At 50.7% G+C, this 19,712-nt stretch overlaps 1 protein-coding gene across 1 annotated transcript in view; it reads right to left on the reverse strand.

Annotated features, from left to right (window-relative positions):
• Positions 1 to 16,761, reverse strand: part of LOC103781026 (histone deacetylase 4) — a gene marked incomplete at both ends in the record, with an annotated part of 33,258 nt that extends 16,497 nt beyond the window's left edge. Inside the window, 6 exons of the mRNA XM_008948732.1 lie at positions 1 to 231; positions 5,904 to 6,118; positions 9,063 to 9,261; positions 9,360 to 9,476; positions 13,678 to 13,790; positions 16,630 to 16,761. The exon at positions 1 to 231 is cut by the window's left edge and continues 36 nt beyond it. Of these exons, the coding sequence (XP_008946980.1) occupies positions 1 to 231; positions 5,904 to 6,118; positions 9,063 to 9,261; positions 9,360 to 9,476; positions 13,678 to 13,790; positions 16,630 to 16,761 (1,007 nt within the window). The remainder of the gene's footprint in view (positions 232 to 5,903; positions 6,119 to 9,062; positions 9,262 to 9,359; positions 9,477 to 13,677; positions 13,791 to 16,629) is intronic.
• Between the last annotated feature and the right edge of the window lie 2,951 nt (positions 16,762 to 19,712).

Here is a 19,712-nt window from a genome sequence, read left to right on the forward strand (position 1 = left end):
CTGTCTCTGCCCAGCCTCCAGCTCCTGCTGGGGCTCTGCCTCCTCCTCGTCGCTCTCGATGGGTTCCTGCTTCACTTGCACCACGTTGGGGAGCCCTGGGGTGTCCTTCTGGCCGGGGAGCCTCTCGCTGTAGGGCTCCTCCAGCAGGGCTTGGTGCTCCCGGAGCTCCTCCTCGGTCTCCTCGGGGTGGCTCTCGTGCTGGCGAGCTGGCTCGTTGGGTTTGGAGATGATCTGAAAGCAAGCCAGAGGTCAGCTGAGGGATACCCTGGGGGTTCCTCAGAGGTCAAGTTCACTCTGTTCTCTCCTAGAAGAACCAGCTTCCTGAGTCGCAGCTTTCAGCTTCTAAACCAGGTCCAAAACAACCACTCCAGGGGGAGGTCAGGGCGACCTTGGCATTAAGCACCACGAAATGTGGGGTCTGCAGTGATGACAGCCCCTTCATCCTGCATTTGACTCTCCCTCTGAGGAGAGAAGAGCCTCTTGTGCCTGCAACACCCTCTGGATGCTGCTCCAGCCACCAACAGAAGCAGAACAACCACCCAAAAGTCTGGGAATTAAACTCTAGGACACAAAACCTCCAGGAGAGCTTCTGCTGCCTCGTTTCCCCGGCTGCTTCTTGAATCCCTCACCCTGAATTTTGTCTGTGAAGCAAGAGGCCACCTTGGAAAGTCTCCTCTGCACCCTGGTGAAGTGATTGAGGAGGAGGCTGAGGACACTCAGCAAGCTGCAAGAGCAGCATCATTCCCAGCAAGCTTCCTGACTAGAGGAACTCAACTCTGAAAGTGGCTGTGGAAATAAAAAGGGGAAAAAAAGGAACAATTTAATTTTGCAGGAGGAGCTGCAGGGAGGTAACTGGGCTCTTGGAAGAACAGAGGGTCAAACCTGAGGGTCTCCAAGAATTTGGGCTCCAAGAGTTTCCAAATGGACCAGCACACAGGGTCCTGGCTTCCCAGCACTGTGCTTCAGGTGTCCTCACTCCTGAGAGGAGCAGGACCTGCAGAAGGGCCTCATCTTCCCTCAAAGCTTAGGGCAAGACCCTCTGGGGTTCATGAGGTCCTCCCAGTAGAGATGAGGGGTGCAGCTCACCCCTCTTCATGACTAAAGCCAACGTTTATGTGCTGATCAACAACTGGCTGCTGTTGGCAAGAGGGTTTGGGTTTTCTACAACCATGGAACCACCTCTGAGAGTCAAGAGTTTCTTGGAAGAGATGGGATCCATCTGACTCAACGGGGGAGAAAGCACCTTGGCCAACAGGCTGGCCAAGCTGGTAGCCAGAGCTTTGAACCAGAACCAAGCAGCTCCTCAACAAGCAGCTAAAGGAAGTTTGGGACAGGGCAGGCAGGCCAAGGGCCTGGGGGGATGTGAAGGACAGAGCAATCAACAAAAAAAGAGTCAACAGGTTGCTCAGAGGTCCATCCAACCTCACCTGGAATGGTGGCAGGGATGGGGCTACGACCTTCTAGGCATCCTGGAGACGTGGTGGGGCAGCTCAGAAGACTGGAGTGCTGTGATGGAGGGATTCAGGAATCCCAGGAGGTCCTGGTGGAGGACCACCAGGTTGAGGAAGATTTAATGATCAAAACTTCTCAAGGATTTTTCTAGAGGTACCCCCCACACCTTCCCACCTCTCCAGTCTCATGGCTTGGAGGAGTCCCTGGAGATGACTGAACTGCATTCAGCTCAAGCAGCTCTTCCATTAGACTCCTTGAAGCTCTCCTAGGCTGGATGCATCTAATCTGTTTGGAGGATAACTCAATCATCATAAACCATCTTCTGCTGCATTTCCCACCCTTCCTCTGCTTGGAATGAAGGTCTCAAAGCTCTGAACTTAAAACCTCTGGAACTTGTGAACTACACAAGGTAATGGCTGGGTAAAGAACTTCCAGTGAATGTCTCTGTCCAATCTCATGGAAATGAGCAACCCCCTGGAAGTTTTAAATTATGCCAACTCCACAAAACTTCATCCCAAGCTGCTTAAAACTCCCTAAAAACCTTCCACCTTTGCAATTTGAGGAACACGTTTTCAGGTATCCTGCCTTGGTGTGGCCAGCAGGAGCAGGGCAGGGATTGTCCCCCTGGACTCAGCACAACTCAAATCCTGGGGTCAGTTTTGGGCTCCTCACTCCCAGAAGGACCTTGAGGGGCTGGAAGTTTTCCAGAGAAGGGCAACGAAGCTGCTGGGGAAGGGTCTAGAGCCCAAGTGTGGGGAGGAGCAGCTGAGGGAGCTGGGGGTGCTGAGCCTGGAGCAAAGGAGGCTCAGGGGAGACCTTCTGGCTCTGCACAGCTCCCTGAAAGGTTGAAGCCAGGTGGGGTTTGGGCTCTTCTCCCAAGAAACAAGGGATGGGAAAAGAGAAAACAGCCCCAAGTTGCCCCAGGGGAGGTTGAGGTTGGAGCTGAGGAACAATTTCTTGCCCTGGAGGGTTGCCCAGGGCTGTGCCAGGCTGCCCAGGGCAGTGGTGGAGTCCCCACCCCTGGAGGGGTTCCCAAGCTGTGAAGATGTGGGGTGAGGGACATGGTTTAATGGGGACCTGTCAGCTGCTCTACTCTCCTGGGACCCCACCTGGAGTGCTGCATCCAGCCCTGGAGGCCCCACCACAAAAATGATGTGGAGCTGTTGGAGCAGGTCCAGAGGAGAGCCATGAAGATGCTCCAAGGGCTGGAGCAGCTGTGCTGTGAGGCCAGGCTGAGAGAGTTGGGGTTCTTCACCCTGGAGATGAGAAGTCTCCAGGGGGACTTCATTGAGGCCCTCCAGTATCTGATGAGCATTAAGAAGAAAGTTGGGGAGGCACCTTTTGCAAGTGATAGGATGAGGGGTGATAGCTTCTAACTGGAAGAGAGCTAGGAATCCAGAAGTTCTTCACTCAGAGGGTGGTGAGACCCTGGCCCAGGTCTCTCCATCCTTGGAAATGTTCAAGCCTGGCCTTTTCTACCATTACAAATGAAACGTTTCAGATGAAAAGCTGCTCCAGGAGTCACTTCAGGCTAAAGAGTTCCACCCATTCCAAAAAAAAGGAAAAAAAAAAAACCCCAACCCAACCCAGGAAACAGCAAAGTTAAATTCCAGGTGTTCACAAAAACACCTCCACCCAACGCTGCTGCACCAACCAAGCTGAGGCACCACGGCCTGGGGCTTCTACATGGCCACCTAGATGGCCCAGACCTGGCTTTCCAGAGTGCCAAAAATGGAGTTTCCTCAGAAAAACCATCACTGGCCCACAGAAGAACCATCCTTGGCCCACAGAAGCTCTGTGCTGACCTGTTTGAAGAGCACAACCGAGGGCTAGGAGGGAGAAGATCTCATCTAGGACAGCTTCTGAGTCCTACACCCAGGGGACCAACACCAAAACGCTCACCCTAAACCCCTTCATTATTCTCCTTCTGTTTTCCTCAGGAGCAAAACCAACTTATTCTTCCTGAGCCACCTTCTTGGCAACAGCCAGACTCATTTTTGGCTGCCACCTCCTCACCCATCTCATCTCATGGAGACGTCTACCAGGGAAAGTTTAAGGCCAATAGCTGGAAATGGGGAAAAACTCAGGAGCAACTGAAAACAGCCTTGTGTTATTGAGAGGAAATCCAACAAACTCTTCATGAGAGGGTGCTGTCAGTCCTGCTAATAATTAAGCAGCAGTAATTTCTGGCATTATTTTTAGTGGTGCCCTTACTCCCCCCCCTCCCCCTGCACACGAGGGGCTGAAAATATCCAAGCATCTGGGAAAAGCCTTTTCCTGTGTCAGCACTTGGATCCCATCCCATGGGAGAAATCTGCCACAGGCACACGGCCCTAGGACTGAAATCATTTCAACTCAGAGCTTCCATAAATCACTTTAAATCAGTGCAATCAGTTTAATTACACACACACACACACAGAGCTACGGAGGCGACGGATCCCGGCTGGAACGAAGCTGGAAGTGGGGGAGCCCTGCAGGACCCACACGTTCTCCAGCTCTTGGGAGGTCCAAGAAAAGCTGAATGAGTTCAGTGGGGACGTCACAGTGAAGTTCTTTGACCTCTTAAAAAAAAAACAACCAACCTTGCCTAGTGGAAAAGCCTGAAAAGAAAACTCCTAAACCCTCCGAGCCACCCGCCGCCGTTTGCTTCCCACCCAAGAATCTCCACCTAGAGCCCCCTTGGTCCAACACTCCTGGTCCCCAAGCCTGGTGGAGGGGGGGCAAGGGGACAATCTGTGGGGCAGCAGCAGCTCCCACCCCCCCTCCTGAAGGAGCTCTGGGGCTGGCAGTGGCACTGCACGGTGGCAGCTCTCCAGAAGAACATGATTGACGTCAGTGACTTGTGTAATCATCCTGCCTCAGCTCCAGTCTATAAACAAAGGGGTTTTTTTTGGGGGGGGGATGGTGGATTTGGGCTTTTTCTTTCATTTTATTTTTCAAATCCAACTCTTGGTGGTTGTGTTTTCACACAGGATTGGAACAGGGGGAAGATATTTGGAGATAGCTCCACCAGAAGCTGAAGTGCAGCCATCTGAAAGGTCCCCCCCCTGCCACTGAACTTGGCCTCCCAAGCCTGAAACCAGCTACTGGATTTGCTTGTTTCCAAAGAAAACCACGGCTGGAATTGCTTCAGGAGAGTCTACAAGGCCACCTAGATGGCCCAGACCCGGCTTTCCCGAGTGCTAAAAATGGGGTTTCCTCAGAAGAACCATCACTGGCCCACAGAAGCTCTGTGCTGACCTGTTTGAAGAGCACAACTGAGGGCTAGGAGGGAGAAGATCTCTTCTAGGACAGCTTCTGAGTCCTACACCCAGGGGACCAACACCAAAACACTCACCCTAAACCCCTTCATTCTTCTCCTTCTGTTTTCATCAGTGCAGGTCAGAAGCAGAAGGACATCACACCAATAACCCCCTTCCCCACCAGCCTTTTCGTGCTGCAGGTCCAGCAACCCTCCGAAACCCTGGGAGAAAACCTCACCTGGGGTCTCCTCAAACCTCATCCCAGCTCCATCCACAGCACTTCTCCTCAGACCTGTGGTTCCCCCTGCCCTGGGCTGAGACACCAGGAGGGATTTTGTCCTTTTTTAGCCCACGTTCAATGCAATCACCTCCAAGCAGTTTGGTTCCACCTCCCTCGTGCTGGCAGGTGGATGATTTTTGATGGTGACTTTTGATGATCATCTGAACCCAGAGAGATGATTTTTGGCTACACAGTGATTGCAAAACTCTGAGCACTGATGAGTGGGGCTCAAAGCTCACCTGAGATCCTCCAAGTGATGTGCAGAGAGAGACATCACACAGTGCCTGCTTTTCTCAGACTGATTTTGAGACCTCTTCTAACTCACCTTCAGGACAACCTCTGCAGGAGGCACAGACCTGCCCCCGTTTTTAGGAGAAGAGAGGGGGAGGACACAGCAATGATTTACACAGCACCACAGTCTGGAGCATCCAGACTGGAGATGGCAACAGCTTTTCTCTTTCCACAGGTAACTCCAGTGAAAAGTGCTTCACTAGACCTGGAGACCTTCACTTCCAACTATTTTCTGGTGTTGTCATGCCTGAAATCCCTCACTTTATATTTTTCTCTCAACCCCTATTACCCCTCCTGCTCCCTCTCAAACTGAAAGCACTCACAGAAGGTTTTCCCTGCATCCCTTGAGAGCATTTGGTGTTTTCTGCTACAAAACTGAGCAGAAGATCTCGACGTGGACCAACGACGGCTTTAAAAAGGATCATTGGCAAGACATGAACTGTGCTGCCTGCCTGCAGCTCACACCCTGACCCTCCCCTTGGCCATAGATGCCCACAGCCCTGCTGAAGCATTCCCCCAAACCATCCAAAAGACCTTCCAGGCTGAGAGCCAGGAGATCATGGAGATCAACACCCATCACCCCACCAGAAACTCCAGTCACCCGAGGAGACAAAAACCTTTCCGAGGCTGACGCCCACCTTGTTGATGTGGAGCTGCTGTTGCTGGAACTGCTGTTTGTGTTTCTCCAAGAACTGCTGGTGCTGCTGCTGGATGACCAACTGCTGGAGGGCCTGGGCGTTCTGGGGCAGGGGAGCAGACTGGGTGCGCCCCAGCGGGCGGTGCTGCCGCAGTTTGTGGATTGAAGGGGAGACCCGTTCTCCACCAACCAGGGGCTGTGCGTGGAGGGGCAGTCCTGAAAGATACCAGTCTGAAGATAATATGGAGGAAAAAACAGCAGAGGAGGAAAAAAAAAGGGAAAAAAAAAAACAAAGGAAGAAGAAAGAAGGAAGGGAGAAAACGGCCGTTGAGTAACGCTGATGGTGAGAATGGTAAATGTCAAAAGCAGCCACCTCTGAGAGCTGAAGCATCCTTAAAAGAGAACAGGTCACCATGAATCACCACTGGATGGAGCCACGTTTGGCTTTCTGCTCAATTCTTTGCTGGCTTGCTTACTCGGAGACCCCAGGGACACGTTCTGTTCCTTGAAAGCATCACCACCCTCCCATCGCCTGGTCGGTGATGAGAATTAAGACACAGTGGTGCTTTGGAGAAGTTGCCTTGGTGTAGGCAACACTCCTGGGTTCATTTCCAGGAGAGCCCCACCCCAATTATACCTTAGAGGGATGTGCTGAAGGATGGTGGGTGCTGATGAAGCTGCTTCCCACTCTACACCACGTAGGGAAGGGTGTCTGCCCTTGGCCGTGCCACACCTCACCCTGCAGACGTGACCAGGGGTGACCATTCCCAGGTGACAAAGCCCTGGCCAGGTCTGTGTTGGATACAAGGCACTCCCTTGGAGAGTTTCAGGAACATGGGAGCCATCAGGCTTCAATCTTTCTATAGAAAGAAGGTCAAGTAGAGGCCAAGATGACAAACAGCCAGAACTGTTTCCATCGCTCTCCTGCCTACACGTGGCAGTAAAACTCCAGGTTACCTCAGGATAACTCGTGTTACTCACATGCCCTGGGCAATCTGGGTGTCTCTGATGACTACCACGTGCAACACCTATCTGAGCATGAGTATGGGCATGTCTTTAGGAAGTCTCCTCTTGGTCTAAGCCAGCTCTTGCTCTGCTCTCCAAAAACATTCCTTCACATTGCTTCTTCGAAAGCTGAGCCAGGCCCAAGACAAAGCCCAGCCCACGAGTGGAGGAGCTGAGGACAAGCCTTGACTTCTGCTCTTTACACCTTGAGACAGAAAGGCATCGTTGCTGTCTCCCTAAAGAGGACAAGGCTGCAGGCACTTGGAGGAAAAACGTCCTTTTTTGAGTTACCTCATTGTATAAAACAAACTAAAGAGTGTGCAAGTGGTTGGCAACGTTCAGAAATCCTGCCCAGCTCCAGGGTGAGAAGTTGTCTCTTCTCTTTCTTCTTTCTTGGGTTGAAAAGAGAGAGAAGCTGCCCAGAAGTCTGCAGCCAGCTCAACTGTTTGGTTTGGAAACACCTTGATGCTTCTGTCCCAAGGCAAGACCTCTTTCTCCCACTGATTCACACAACTGCCCTAGGTGGAAGAATCCAGCTCACTCAAAAGCTTCTCCTCTTGGGGGAAAGATTTTCTGAGTTTGCTTTTCTGGAAAGAACCATGTGAAAGGGCATCTTATTTTATAAATAACAATCCATGTGTCTGTGTGCATATGAAGAGGTGAATAACTTGGAAAGATGTGGCTCAGCTTCCCTCCAGCCCAGCTCAAATGAGCCAGCAGAGGAAGGGATCCTATCAAGCTTCCAAAGGACACCTTGGAAGACCACCTCCCTCTCCAAGGGAGGTCCCTGGGAAGGCTCTCCAAGGAGACATCATCTTCTCACTCACAACACAGACATCAACATGAAGAATATTCCCCAGAATAACCTGTCCCAAGAGGAACAGCAGATCTAAGGTATCCTGCTGCACCTTCCCCAGGTCCCCAAATCCACCTTCCAGCACATGCCATCGTGCTGGATCATTTCTGCAGCCCCCAGGAGACCCTCTCCAGAGCTGCAGTCCATCAGCACCATGCTCATCACCTCCACGTTGCTCCCAAGGAATTTCCAAGCCCTGACTGCAGCCTGGCAGCCAGTCCACCACTCAGGGCTTTGGAGACCCTGTGTTAGGTTGCTCTCCTTCACTTGCTGCACCTGGAATCTTGTGTTTCTGCTTGTTGCTCTGTGGTGTTGTGGATATTTCTCCAACATGGGGGTTTGTAACACGTTGTGCTGGCTCTGCAAAGGCCCCACGTGGCAGGTGGACCAGGAGGAATGCTCCTGGAAGCAAACACAGCAGGCTGGAAAACATCTGAGGGAAGCTTTGAGAGAGCTTGAGGAGGAAACACAACAACATTTCTTCATCTGTGTGCTTCACAGCAAACACCAGCACGGCCAAAGAAGTGGCAAGATAAGAAGGGAGGTCTTCTCCAAGGGCTCTTCATCAACAGGCATTGAGCAGTGGGCAAGTGGTGAAGAGTTGTCCCATGACCCTGGGTACCCTCAGCCTTATGCCACGGCAGGAGGAGGCAACAGAAAGTGATGTGGAGGTCCAGAGAACCTCGTGGGATGGGTCCTGCTGGGGATGAGAGCTTTGACTCAAGCCTGGTTATGACAAGGTGCCTCCTCAAAGGTACTCAGCTCTGGAAACCTGCCCCAGGAGGGATGTGAAGCAGTCACCACGCTGCAGACCTCAGGGACACCACCACACACAGGCTGCCTGAACGTGGCTGATCCTGCCACCTTCCTGCTGCTTAGAGCAATGCTGAAAAGCAAGTGTTTTCATCTGGGATTTTGGGAGGGCTTCCCTGTCCTCATGGAGCAGACCCACCCGTGGTGAACAGGGAGGGCAATCAGAAGACACCATGGTTTTGTCTCCACTTTTATCTGTGGAGATACTCACATCCTCCTTTCATTTCATTGAAGCTGTGCCCTAGGAATGCTGCTAAGCCAACACTAGGTGTTTCCACTCCCCCAAAACAAGGAGGCAGGTTCCCCCAACCTCAGGAGGAGGTGGGCAACCTCTCACCACCCAACTCACCACCCGAGGCACCCTCAAGGTCCTCCATCGTACCTCTGGAACCCGTAGGTGATGCAAGGTCTCTTTTGCCCAAGAGACTTCCCAACACCACCCAGTTGGGCCTCGCCCTCCTTCCCCAGCCAGCCCCAGCTCCTCACCTGTGACCAGGGGTGTCTGTGAGGGTGGCTGCTCCAGGAGGACCATGTGCTGCAGGAGAGGGTTGTGGGCCGTCCCCCCGTCTCTTTCCAACGTCGTAGTGCTCAAGTAGGGAGTGAGGTGAGTGCCAGGGAACAAAGAGATCCTCTGCTGGAGGGTTGGGATGGTCAGCCTCTCTGCCTCCTGCTGTGCTGATCCTCCCTGCAGGGCCACGGGGGTCATGGGATGAAGGCCAACAAGTGATGGCCCCGAGGTTGTACCTCCCATCCCAATCCACCCCACCCCACCCGGCCACTTACACTGGAAGGGCCCGTGGCAGGCAGTCCTAGGGTGATGTTGGGCAAGGAAGGAGATGTGTAGAGTGGGAGCTGTGTCACTGAACCTTCCCGAGTCACCAGTCTGTGGGCCAGGTTGGTCTGGAAACAACAGGGAGAACATTGGCCTGGTGAGAGGGCAGCCACTGATTGGGGCCAAGGACAAGAGGACACAACATCTCAGAAACATACAGAGGGTGGGACCTCACTGGAAACACTGAAGGGACGAGCTGAGCTGGGCTTCAGCTCCAGCCTAAACCACCCCAGACCAGGAGCACGCCCTGGATGCTGCTGATGGGACCACGATGCCCATCACTGGGGTGACCTCCTCGCTCTGCAGCTGCTCCCCCACCTCCTTGAGACCTTCCCCAGTTCATCCTGGAGGTTGAAGATCCCCTGAACACCCCCACTGGGGCTCTGCCTCTGCTCTCTCTCTCCAAGCTGTGCCACTAAAAGCTTTTCCAAAGCTGATTTTGCAGCTTCTCCCTCTCGAGTATTTGTCCTCTTCAAGCTCAGATGAGCTTAAAAAAAGCCAATCCAGTGGCTGTTGTTCTCTCTAGCAAATCACAGACAATTTATTCTATTTACTCCTGTGTTTTAGCTTAAATCAGCCTTCCAAATTTCACCAAAAAAGCCTTAAATGTTGCATTTATTCCCTGATTTTCAGGGTGAAATGCAAGATTGACTGAATTATCTTCGGGCTGTTTAAAGCTGGAACACTCCAGTAAAAAAAAACACCTTTAATTTCCCAAGGAGACTGATTTGAAATACAGCCTAAGAAAACCCATTATCAAAATGACAATAAACTGTTAGGAAACAAGTGGTTCTGATCACCCCTGAATTCTCAGCAAGTCATTTGCCACCTTCATTAAAATAAAGAGTTTGGGTTTCAAAGAGGCTTTGTGTAGAATTTCTGCTGTTTAACTCGGGTGCTGCTGTGGAATGAAAAAGGGATTGTGATTAACTTAATATCATACTCTGGGACACCCCCTATGGATGTAACAGGGATCTGAAGAGGGGTTTTATGTGTTTTAGATTTCAATTCATAGCTCTGGAAGCCAAGGAGGCTTTGCAGGTTGTTTCCTTGGCCAGCTCTGGATAATAAAATGTCTTTTTCTCCCTCAAAGACTCTAAAAGTGAAACTGCAGGAACCTAATAAGGGGCAAAAAAAAAATACTAAGCACAGAAGAACTAAGCTTGAAACCCAAATAATTTCTAGGGAATGCTAAGAGCCACCCTGCCTCCTTGATTTATGGCTAAGTGGAGCAGATGCCAGCTCCATGAGGACATCCCACCTCTTCTCCTGAGCTTGGTGCTGCCCATGGATGGAGGACAGGAGAAGCAAAACCTTCCCCTGACTGCCTTTGTCACCATTCCTGGCCTAGGGGGCTGCCTCTCAAACGTGCTCTCTGACATGCCACTAACTTGCCAACCCCTCTCTCTGTGTCCAACCATCTCTAAATTCCAAGGGTCCAACAAAGTCACCCCGTTTTCCTAGGACCCTGTGCAAAATTTCATCTCCAAAGGGAATTTTTGGCCTCCTTCTGCCTTCACTGATGTCATTCAAGCCTACTGAAAAAAAACTCCACATCACTTCTCAGGTCCACAGAGCAAATCTGCTTGGAAGATCTCAGCTGACAACTCTCCTGCCCTGAAGGAGGGAGATTTTCAGGGAGTGTTTTGCTGCTGAGTGGTACCTGCTGAGGACGTGTGACTGTGTGTACCCACAGACTCCTTTTTCCCCCAAGCAATTTGGAGCACTTCTGGCAATTTCCCTTTCATTTAAATCCCATAATGTTAACAGGCCACGTGGAGATGGTTCCTGTCAGCAGAATAATGAAGCATTTTCCTGAGATCACAAACGAAACCAAACAACCTCCCTCTTCTCTCTGAGCCATCAACACCCCCTTAGCTTCGCCTCCAACCTCTCTCCTGGGGATTTGTTTTATAAAAACAGCAAAGAGGAAAACACAGCAGCATTATCCCCCCTTGAAACACACAGATCCCAGCCAGGGGCTCCTCTCCACCATCAGTTTGGAACTGCCCAGCAGAGAACAATTTCTCTTGGGTGCAATTTGCTGTCTAGGAGTCAAGTGCTTTTTATAGGCTTGTAGCAATCGTGTGCCTTACAGGGATGCAGCCACCTTTAGATGGGGGAAAAAATGTCTTTAAAAATAGCTGTTTGTCTGTTTTCAAAGTAAACAGAGAGCTGAGGTCTTCCCATGTTGAAGGCAAGCATTGAAACTTCAACCATGAACCTGGACACCCACCTCCAACCGACCTGAAACAGCTCAAGAGGTGACCTGGCCAATTAATCACAGAATAAACTAAGAAGCAATGAGATATATTTGAAATAAAACATGAATTAAGCACAAAATGCCTCAAGTGGACCACGTTAAAACTGGTTGGATGGCTGAGCCCAGAGGGGTGGGGAAAGGGGTTAAATCCTGTTTGGGGCTGGTCACAAGGGGTGTCCCCAGGGCTCAGTATTTGGGTCAGTTCTCTTTGATCTCTTTATCAATGATTTGGATGAAGGGATCAAGGGCACCCTCAGTCTGTTTGCAGGTGACACCAAGTGGGGATGGAGTGTGGACCTGCTGGAGGGTCTGCAGAGGGACCTGGACATGCTGAGCCAAGGGCAAGGGGAGGAGGTCCAACAAGGCCAAGGGCTGGGCCAGGGAAGGGTCTAGAGCCCAAGCCTGGTTTGGAGATGGTGCATCAAAAGCTGCTCTTCTTAAAATCCCAGAGGAAGCTGCTTCTTCCCTCACATTTGTGGTACAGCTGCAATGGAGGCAAGGACAGCAACCCTGGAGGGGCTCCAAAAATGAGCAGATGTAGGACATGAGGTCTAGGGGTTAGGGAGAGGTTGGGGTGAGGGTTGGACTTGATGATCCTAAAGGTCCTTCCCAACCAGAGTGATTCTATCCCAGCTGCCAGGGAAAGGCTCTGGCAGCACAGAGATTGATCCCAAATTGCCAACCCAAATCCCCAAACTGCTGCATCCAGAGCAGCTGATGAAGAGTTTTTCTCACAGTCTGTGTCCATTGTATCAGGTATTAGCAGCCAGGTCACAGCTGATGAGCTCAAATGAGTCAGTTGTAAACCAAAATGGTGAAGGAGAATATTCCAGCCTCACGTTCACCTGCAGGAGCCAGGACAGGCTTGTGGGAAGCTGCCTGCTCTTTATATCACAAAAAATTGTCAACTCCTCTAGTTTTTTTTCCACCAGGAGCAGCTGGGGGTCTGCAGTTTGCAACAAGACTCCTGGATCAGCAAAACCAGTGCTGGGGCTGACAAAACCCAGCTCAGCTGGTCTTCAGTGCTGCCAACCCAACAAACAACCCTCTCTGGAAAGACACCTTCTCCCAGGTCTGCTCCCAGCTGCCACGTGCCCAGCAGGCACCTCCAGAGCCTCAGAGCAGCTTCAGCTCGAGGTGTCAAGGGAAGATCCCACCTTACACCATCTTCATCTTCACAGTCATTGCCTAAATCTTGTGAGGCTGAGAGGAGAGTGGAGTGGATGGAGGTGATGTGGTGGAGGAGTAGAAGGCCTATTGGCTTCATTAAACACTGTCACACTACATGAAAACCAGGAAGCAATCAAGGCTCCCATTTCTCCTAGAAAAAAGTCCTTTCCACCTCTAAATGAGAATTTTGGGGAGAACAAGCCCAAGCCTGTTCCTCCAGCCCTGATGTCCAGTCAGATATGATGTTCATGGGGAGAACAACCACTGGGGAGCTGGAGAAAAGGCAATGCACCAGTGACAGGACACAGCCAAACTGGTTTTCTACACCTAGGAGCCTAGAACTGAGTTCTGCCCCTAGAAACAGGGGGTTTCAGTAACCCTCAACCCAGGGGCTGCTGTGTTGGATTCAACTCCAGCTCACCCAGCCCTCAGCACTGCTGGCAGACACCTCAAGTGATGGTGAAAAGCTTGTGGGGTTATCCAGGAGAAGGTGGCATCAGGCACCAAGCTTTCAAAGCCCTGAGTGGGAAGGAGAAGGTTAAATGGGTTCTTTAGAATCCAGTTCTGGTGTGGCTGGATTGAAACTGACCTTCTACACACAACAAATTCCCCTCAGAGCTGAGAAGAGAGTCCCTAAATTCTAAACCACCTGCACTGGCCCAAGGAACCACGTTCCACCTTGCCCAAACTTAGTGATTTTCACCCTCCCCACCCAACCAACCCCCCCCAAATCACCACGAGCAGCTCGCGAGTGCTCCAAATCCTTCAAAACTCTGCCCAAAAAAAACCCCGAGGAGTAACCCCAAACCTTTAAACCCCTGGGTGTGGCTCTGTACCTCTGCTTGGATGCCTGTGACTGATCCTGTGATTCCATTCTCAGCACTGATGTTGTTGGAGCTGTTGTTTGGAGAGCTGGGGCCGGATCCAGGAGCGCTGTTGCAGGCAGAGTCTAAAAAAAAAAACAAACCCCAAACCCACCTCTGAGGGTTCCAACCCACCAGCACGAGGGGATCCAGGCAGAAAACAACCCCCCCTAGTTCTGTCTGGGAGGAAAGCAACCCTTCCTCCTCCTCTTCCTCCTCCTCTTCCTCCTCTCAGGGCTCTTAAAATGCTGACAAATGCTCTGTCCAAGTATCTGCTCACCATGTTTATGTCTTCTCCTCACAGGGGGGTTTCTCTTAGAGGGTATTAATAACTTCTGAGACAATTAGAGGATAATTAAAAGACGTGGAAGGCTTGAAGAGGCTACACTGGGGGTCATCAAGATTGTCCTGCTTCCTTTTCCCAGAGGTTTTTCCCTCCCTCCCCCCTGTTAACCCCTGATTGTACTGACGCCCTCTCGCTCCTCAATGAGACTTTTTTTTTGGCCAGGATGGCAAATTAAATCATTTGAAGAGATTTAAAAGCTGCCTGAGTGACGTGGGACTTGGATGGAGAAGGGGCCACGAAGGTGGCTGGGCACATTTTACCAAATTCAAGCAAAACTCTGCAGTAAATCTGTTTCAAATCACTGCCTTGGGTTTTGTTTTGTTTGTGAAATCTTCTCCTTTTGGGGAGCAAACCACTTTTCTCATTGGGAAGATTTAATCCCTTGGTTAAATACCCCCAAGAGAAAAGCCCCAGATAAACCTTTAAGCACCTGGACACTCAGAAAGTCCTCTCAGCTCTGTTTTAGCAACACTTTCCCTGTGAACCCCCTGAGCCCCATGGAGGGAACCAGCCTGAAATCAAAGCTCCTCATTAATGACACCAAAATAAAACCAAACAGCAACAGGGCCTGAAATCCCAACACCCAGAGAACCTCCCTCAGAAGGTCTCTCCCCTGGTGCAGGGCACAGCTTCCAGAGCTTCTCCTTTTTATTTTGGAAGGTAAATATCATTAAAACTTCTTTTTTTTCCCCCTGACCTCTCCTCCTCCCCCAGCACAGGGTTTGCCCAGGGCCAGAAGAAGCTCCCAGCAGCTGCAGGGCTTCAAGGCTGCAGGATTGCTCTGGGATGCCCCACCCAGGAGAAATAAAAGCCAATTGTTACCATTTGGGGGATTTTTAAAGTAAAATGATTCATTTCACACCATTCTACTGATTGTTTTGATCTTTCCAAGTACCTCCAGCAAAGAGAATATTTTTTTTTTCCTTTTAAAAAAGCAGCTTTGTTGGTTCTTTGTTGATTCTTCACCACCCAACTGAGCACCTCAGGTTGAACCTCTCCATGGAAAGCAGCTTCCCAGAGTTTTGCAAAACAACTTATTCTGAAGGCATGGAAAAATCTGTGGGTCCTCTGGGACCCTCTCATTGACTGCAACACATCAGACCTTGTGCATGCTACCCAGATGTTGGAAAAGGACCTGGTGGGTTCAAACTGTGACTCCTTGAAGATTTATTCTTCAAGGATTAAACCCAATTCCTATTCCCCCTAAAGCAGGTCCTCTTTGGAAGGTGATTTTCCATCCCAAAGCCACCTCTTGCTGTAATAACTCAGGTTCTTTTCCTCCAGGCTGGCTTCTTGCACCAGCTCAGGGAGAAGCAGGAGCTCCCACAGCCACTCCTGAAGGTGTTCCTGGGACCAAATGGTCGCCCAGCAGGGTTTGATTTACCCCCAAAGCTACGTGATATAGAGCCATATATATGAATGAAGTCAATGAATTCTTCAGATCTGATATAAATCCTGCTCAGCTGCTGGAATCCTCTATTCCCTTGGCCAACAGAGAGGTGCAGGGTTGCTCCAAGGTCTCCCCAAACCACCCAGCTCTCTCAGAGGGGTTGAATGGTGACAGTGTGGCTGAAATTGGGGAGAAGCTGCTGTGCAGTGCTACTTAGAATCATAGAATCCTTTAGGTTGGACGAGACCTCCAAGATCAAGTCCAACCACCGAGCCTAAGTCCTCTGCTAAAACAGACTCAGAATCTAGCAGGGCTGGAAGGGACCACAAAGATCCCCCAGTTCCAACCCCTAGATGGTGCTAAGCATTAACTTTGTGGTCATCTGTAGCATCTTCTTCACTCTGATCCCTCCTTCTGAACTTGACTCCCAGAAGAAGATTGGAGTTTTTCAACGAGAAGCTGTCGAGTGAGTCGTTACCAACAACATCTGAAGAGATCTAGAAATGCCTCCTGTGTTTTCAAACTTGGGTGTCATTACTCAACAACAAATTATGGCTCTCTGCCCAAAGCCTAAACCAAACAGGGGTTGTTTTTTTTCCCCTCTGTTTTCTTGCATTTACCAACAGCAGCTGTAAGGTGGGATGTTATTTAGGATGGCGGCCAGGAGCTCCGGCCTCCTCCTGGGGACCAACAGGCTCAGAGAAGTTTTATTTCTCCACAACCTGTTGCTGAAGGTCCTACAAAAGGTTGGGAGAACACCACAGCACTCTGGGGACAGTCTGAGGGTGATGGACCCCTGGGATAGGTCGCCCAGACAGCTGGTGGAGGCCCCATCCCTGTGGACATTCAAGATCAGGTTGGATGAAGCTCTGAGGAGCTTGATCTAGGTGGAGATGTCCCTGCTGATGGTGGGGGGGTTGGACTAGATGACCTCTGGAGGTCCCTTCCAGCCTAGACATTCAAGGATTCCATGATTCTGTGATGTCCACACCCACCTTCACCCACAAAACCCCCTCATGGCCTTGGCAGCGCTGCACCCGAGGGACCAACGCTACCGATGCCCACCTGGTGACCACCACCAGCTTCGTGGAGGTTTCACCAAGGGAAGAACCAGTCTGGACCATCAGCTGGGATGGTTTTTGGGGCAGGAGGTGTCCATGAGGCTGGGAGGGGTGGGATGGTTGGTTACCTGTGACGTCCAGCGGGCGCTTCTTGAGGGCGGTGACCACGGGCCCGTCCTTCCTGCGCAGGAGGGGGCTGCTCCTCCTCTCAGCCACCTTCTGCTTTAGTCTGGACCTCAGCTTCAGGTTGGGTTCAGATGCTGGGTGGAAAACAAAGAAAGGAGACTCCAACAGTGTTGGGGTTGGGAGTATCGTGGTGGGTTTTGACTCAACGCTGAGGTTGGGGGGCGTTCAGCAGCTGGAGGAGCTTCAATGGAATGAATCTTTTGTTGGTAGGGAGTTGGAACAGAGAGTTCTGCAAAACAAACAGCTCCTGGCCTGTGAGGTACCTGAAGCCACTGGCAATGAAAACTGACAGCATTTTAATGAAAAAATAACAACCACCCTGTGATGTCTCCTCGTAGATGAAGGCACAGGCTGAGAACCTGCTGGGAACTCATTCAGATGACAGCAGAGAGCAGCAGCCCCCTCCCCTCGTTGCCCAACCTCCTTCCAAGCCAGTGGTAAACCTAACTCACAGGACCCAAAATAAAAGCACAGAAACTGGAGACAACTGAGATGTGGAGGGTAGGTCAGCGTGGAGCCTCACCGTGGAGCTGAGGTGCTGCTGAAACGGGCAGCTCCACACCCCTGGAGTCATCCCACCCTGGCTCAGGGCAAGATACCAGAGGAGGGGGAAAGAAAACATGAAAATCAACCCCCCCTAAAGCAAAGCAGGTGAAGGTTTTCCTGTTGGGTCACCTCCCTGAGGCACCAACTCACCTGGGAGCTGGATGAGGCTGGGTCAGCTGGAGCCAACGTTAAGGAAAGGGCATGAGAGGGTGGCCAAGGTCAAAGCCAACACCAGGGAGGAGAAGTTCTGTTTATTTGGGGAGCAACTCGGTTACCTCATCACAGCCACGAAGTTAAATCCTACCTAAACCCACATCAAATGCTCCAAAAAAACCCCCAGGCTGCTGAGGGGAGGGGTGTGCTGGCACTGCCCGAGCCCACAGCCTGACTTGGCTTTGTCCACACCCCCTTTTTGAGAAGCTCTCTGGAAGAAAAACCCTCTGCTGTGCCCAAATTGATGTTTTGTTTCTCCAAAAGTCAAAGCAGAGCTCCTGGGAACCCCTCGTGCCTCTTGGTGGCCACACCAGACACATCTGCAGGGCCCAAGGTGAAGCTTTAAGTCAAGATTCCTCCTGCAAGATGATTTTTCTCTTCTGATCTCTTGAGCAGACACCAAACAGCTGCTTTGGTGCTTGAGGGCTCCTGACACTTCTGGGATCTGTCAACTGGCTCAAACTCCTCCTTTCCTCAACCCCTGAACATCTCCTTGGCTTAATCCCTTTGAAGCAGCAAGATCCTGGGCTCCCACCATTCAGCACCAACACTCTGGGCTCCCTGCACTCCCAACATCTCCATTTCTTCAGGATTCAACCAGGGTTTTTACAGACTGGTTTGAATGAACCACGTCTGGCAGCAGACAGATTTCCTTGCCACTGGGGCATGTAAAAGATCAAGCCTGACCAGGTTAATTGCAGGGCTGAAAAATCAGAAGCCTGATGAATTTGAGATCATAATGCTTCAAGTTAACCCATCCAAACAGGCCTTGGATGAAATTTTGGGGAGGAGGAATTAAAAATAAAAGCTTTTCCTGAATGTTTTGGACAGCAAAATGCCAGCAAGAGATAAAGGCAGCAATAAAAAAAGCAGCAGACTCCTCAAGCTGAAAATGAGGCTGAAAATGATGCTTAAAAAGCAGAAGAAAGGGCATCAGCAAAAAGGGGAATCATCTTCTAGGGCATTTGCATCTCGAGTGGCAGGGGACTGAATCCAAATCTGTCCTTTGCTCCCAGGGCAAGAGGAGGAGAGGGGAGCAGCTAAAATCCAGGCACACACTCTAAGGAGCTGCTTTAGCAAGTCCTCTTCAAAAGAGGAGCTGCCTTATTACTTTAAAAGCAGTCTCTGGGTAAACATTTGGTACCTCACCCCACACCCCTTAATCCACAGCTTTATTTTCTTCCAAATACTGAGTCTGGATGCTCCAGTCAAGGCTTTCAGAGATGAAATGGGAAGGTGTCAGAGCCAGATGCTGAGACATCCACTTCAGACACATCTGCACTTGCCAACCAATAAATGGAACACAAGCCTGAAAGGATCCATCTTCTGACAAACAGGACAATAAAAGCTGCACTTCAGCCCAAATTTTATTCATATGCAATTTATACCCTGCGTGGGGCTTGTCTGAAACACTGCTCCTCTCCAACAGAGCATGAATTGGGTGAAAACACCTTAAAAAGGGGTAAAGGAACAAAAAATCTGGGGTGATGGATTCCCCCCCACACCCCCAGGTACCTCCTCCATAAAAACATCCTCCCAGGTAACAGGAAGGGGATAAGAAGATAGAAAATCACAGCCTCAAGGAAGAAAACACCTCCAGGAGCAGTTTGGGGGGAGGGCAGCACGTTAGGATTTGCCAGAGAGAAAACTATTTCCAGGCAAAACTATTGCCAGGCAAAACTATTTTGTGCTTTTCTCCTCCTTGGCTTCCTCAGCTGGAGGATGGAGCCTTGAAACCCCAACCAGTCTATTTAAAGAGCTGCATTTGTTTCCTTCCCTCTGCTTTTGTTGTTTATCTCCCATCTAATATGTCACTGAGACCTCAGAATCCCCCCTCCAGGTCTTTCCCTGGGGGCTCCACAGACCCCCAAGTAGGTGAATTTAAATTCAGCAGCAAAAGAAGAGGCTGAAATTGGGGTTTTAGATGAAAAGATGGAGCTTTTGAGAGAGGCTTTGCCAAAACTGGATGCAGGAATTGAAGCTTCTGCAGATGGTTCTTAAGCTACTAGGGGGGGAAAGAAAAAAAAAGAAGTATTTTTAAGATAGAGCTGTCCTTCAAAAGTAGAAAAGAGGAATTTAGGGAGCTGCCCATGCCAGGCAGACAACACAGGGTCAGTGTTCTCTCAGCAACACTAATCCCACCAAAAATCTCCCTGTATTCACCCCGGTAGGCAACGTGCCCAGACCAAAACCTTGCTCCCCATGGCTGCTAAAAACCACCAGAGAGAGCTGGGAGCCTAAAATTCCCCAACCTCGTTGATCTTCT

Source organism: Merops nubicus, unplaced genomic scaffold (genome assembly GCF_000691845.1).
Source record: "Merops nubicus isolate BGI_N331 unplaced genomic scaffold, ASM69184v1 scaffold21451, whole genome shotgun sequence".
In the NCBI taxonomy this organism is placed as follows: Eukaryota; Metazoa; Chordata; class Aves; order Coraciiformes; family Meropidae; genus Merops; species Merops nubicus.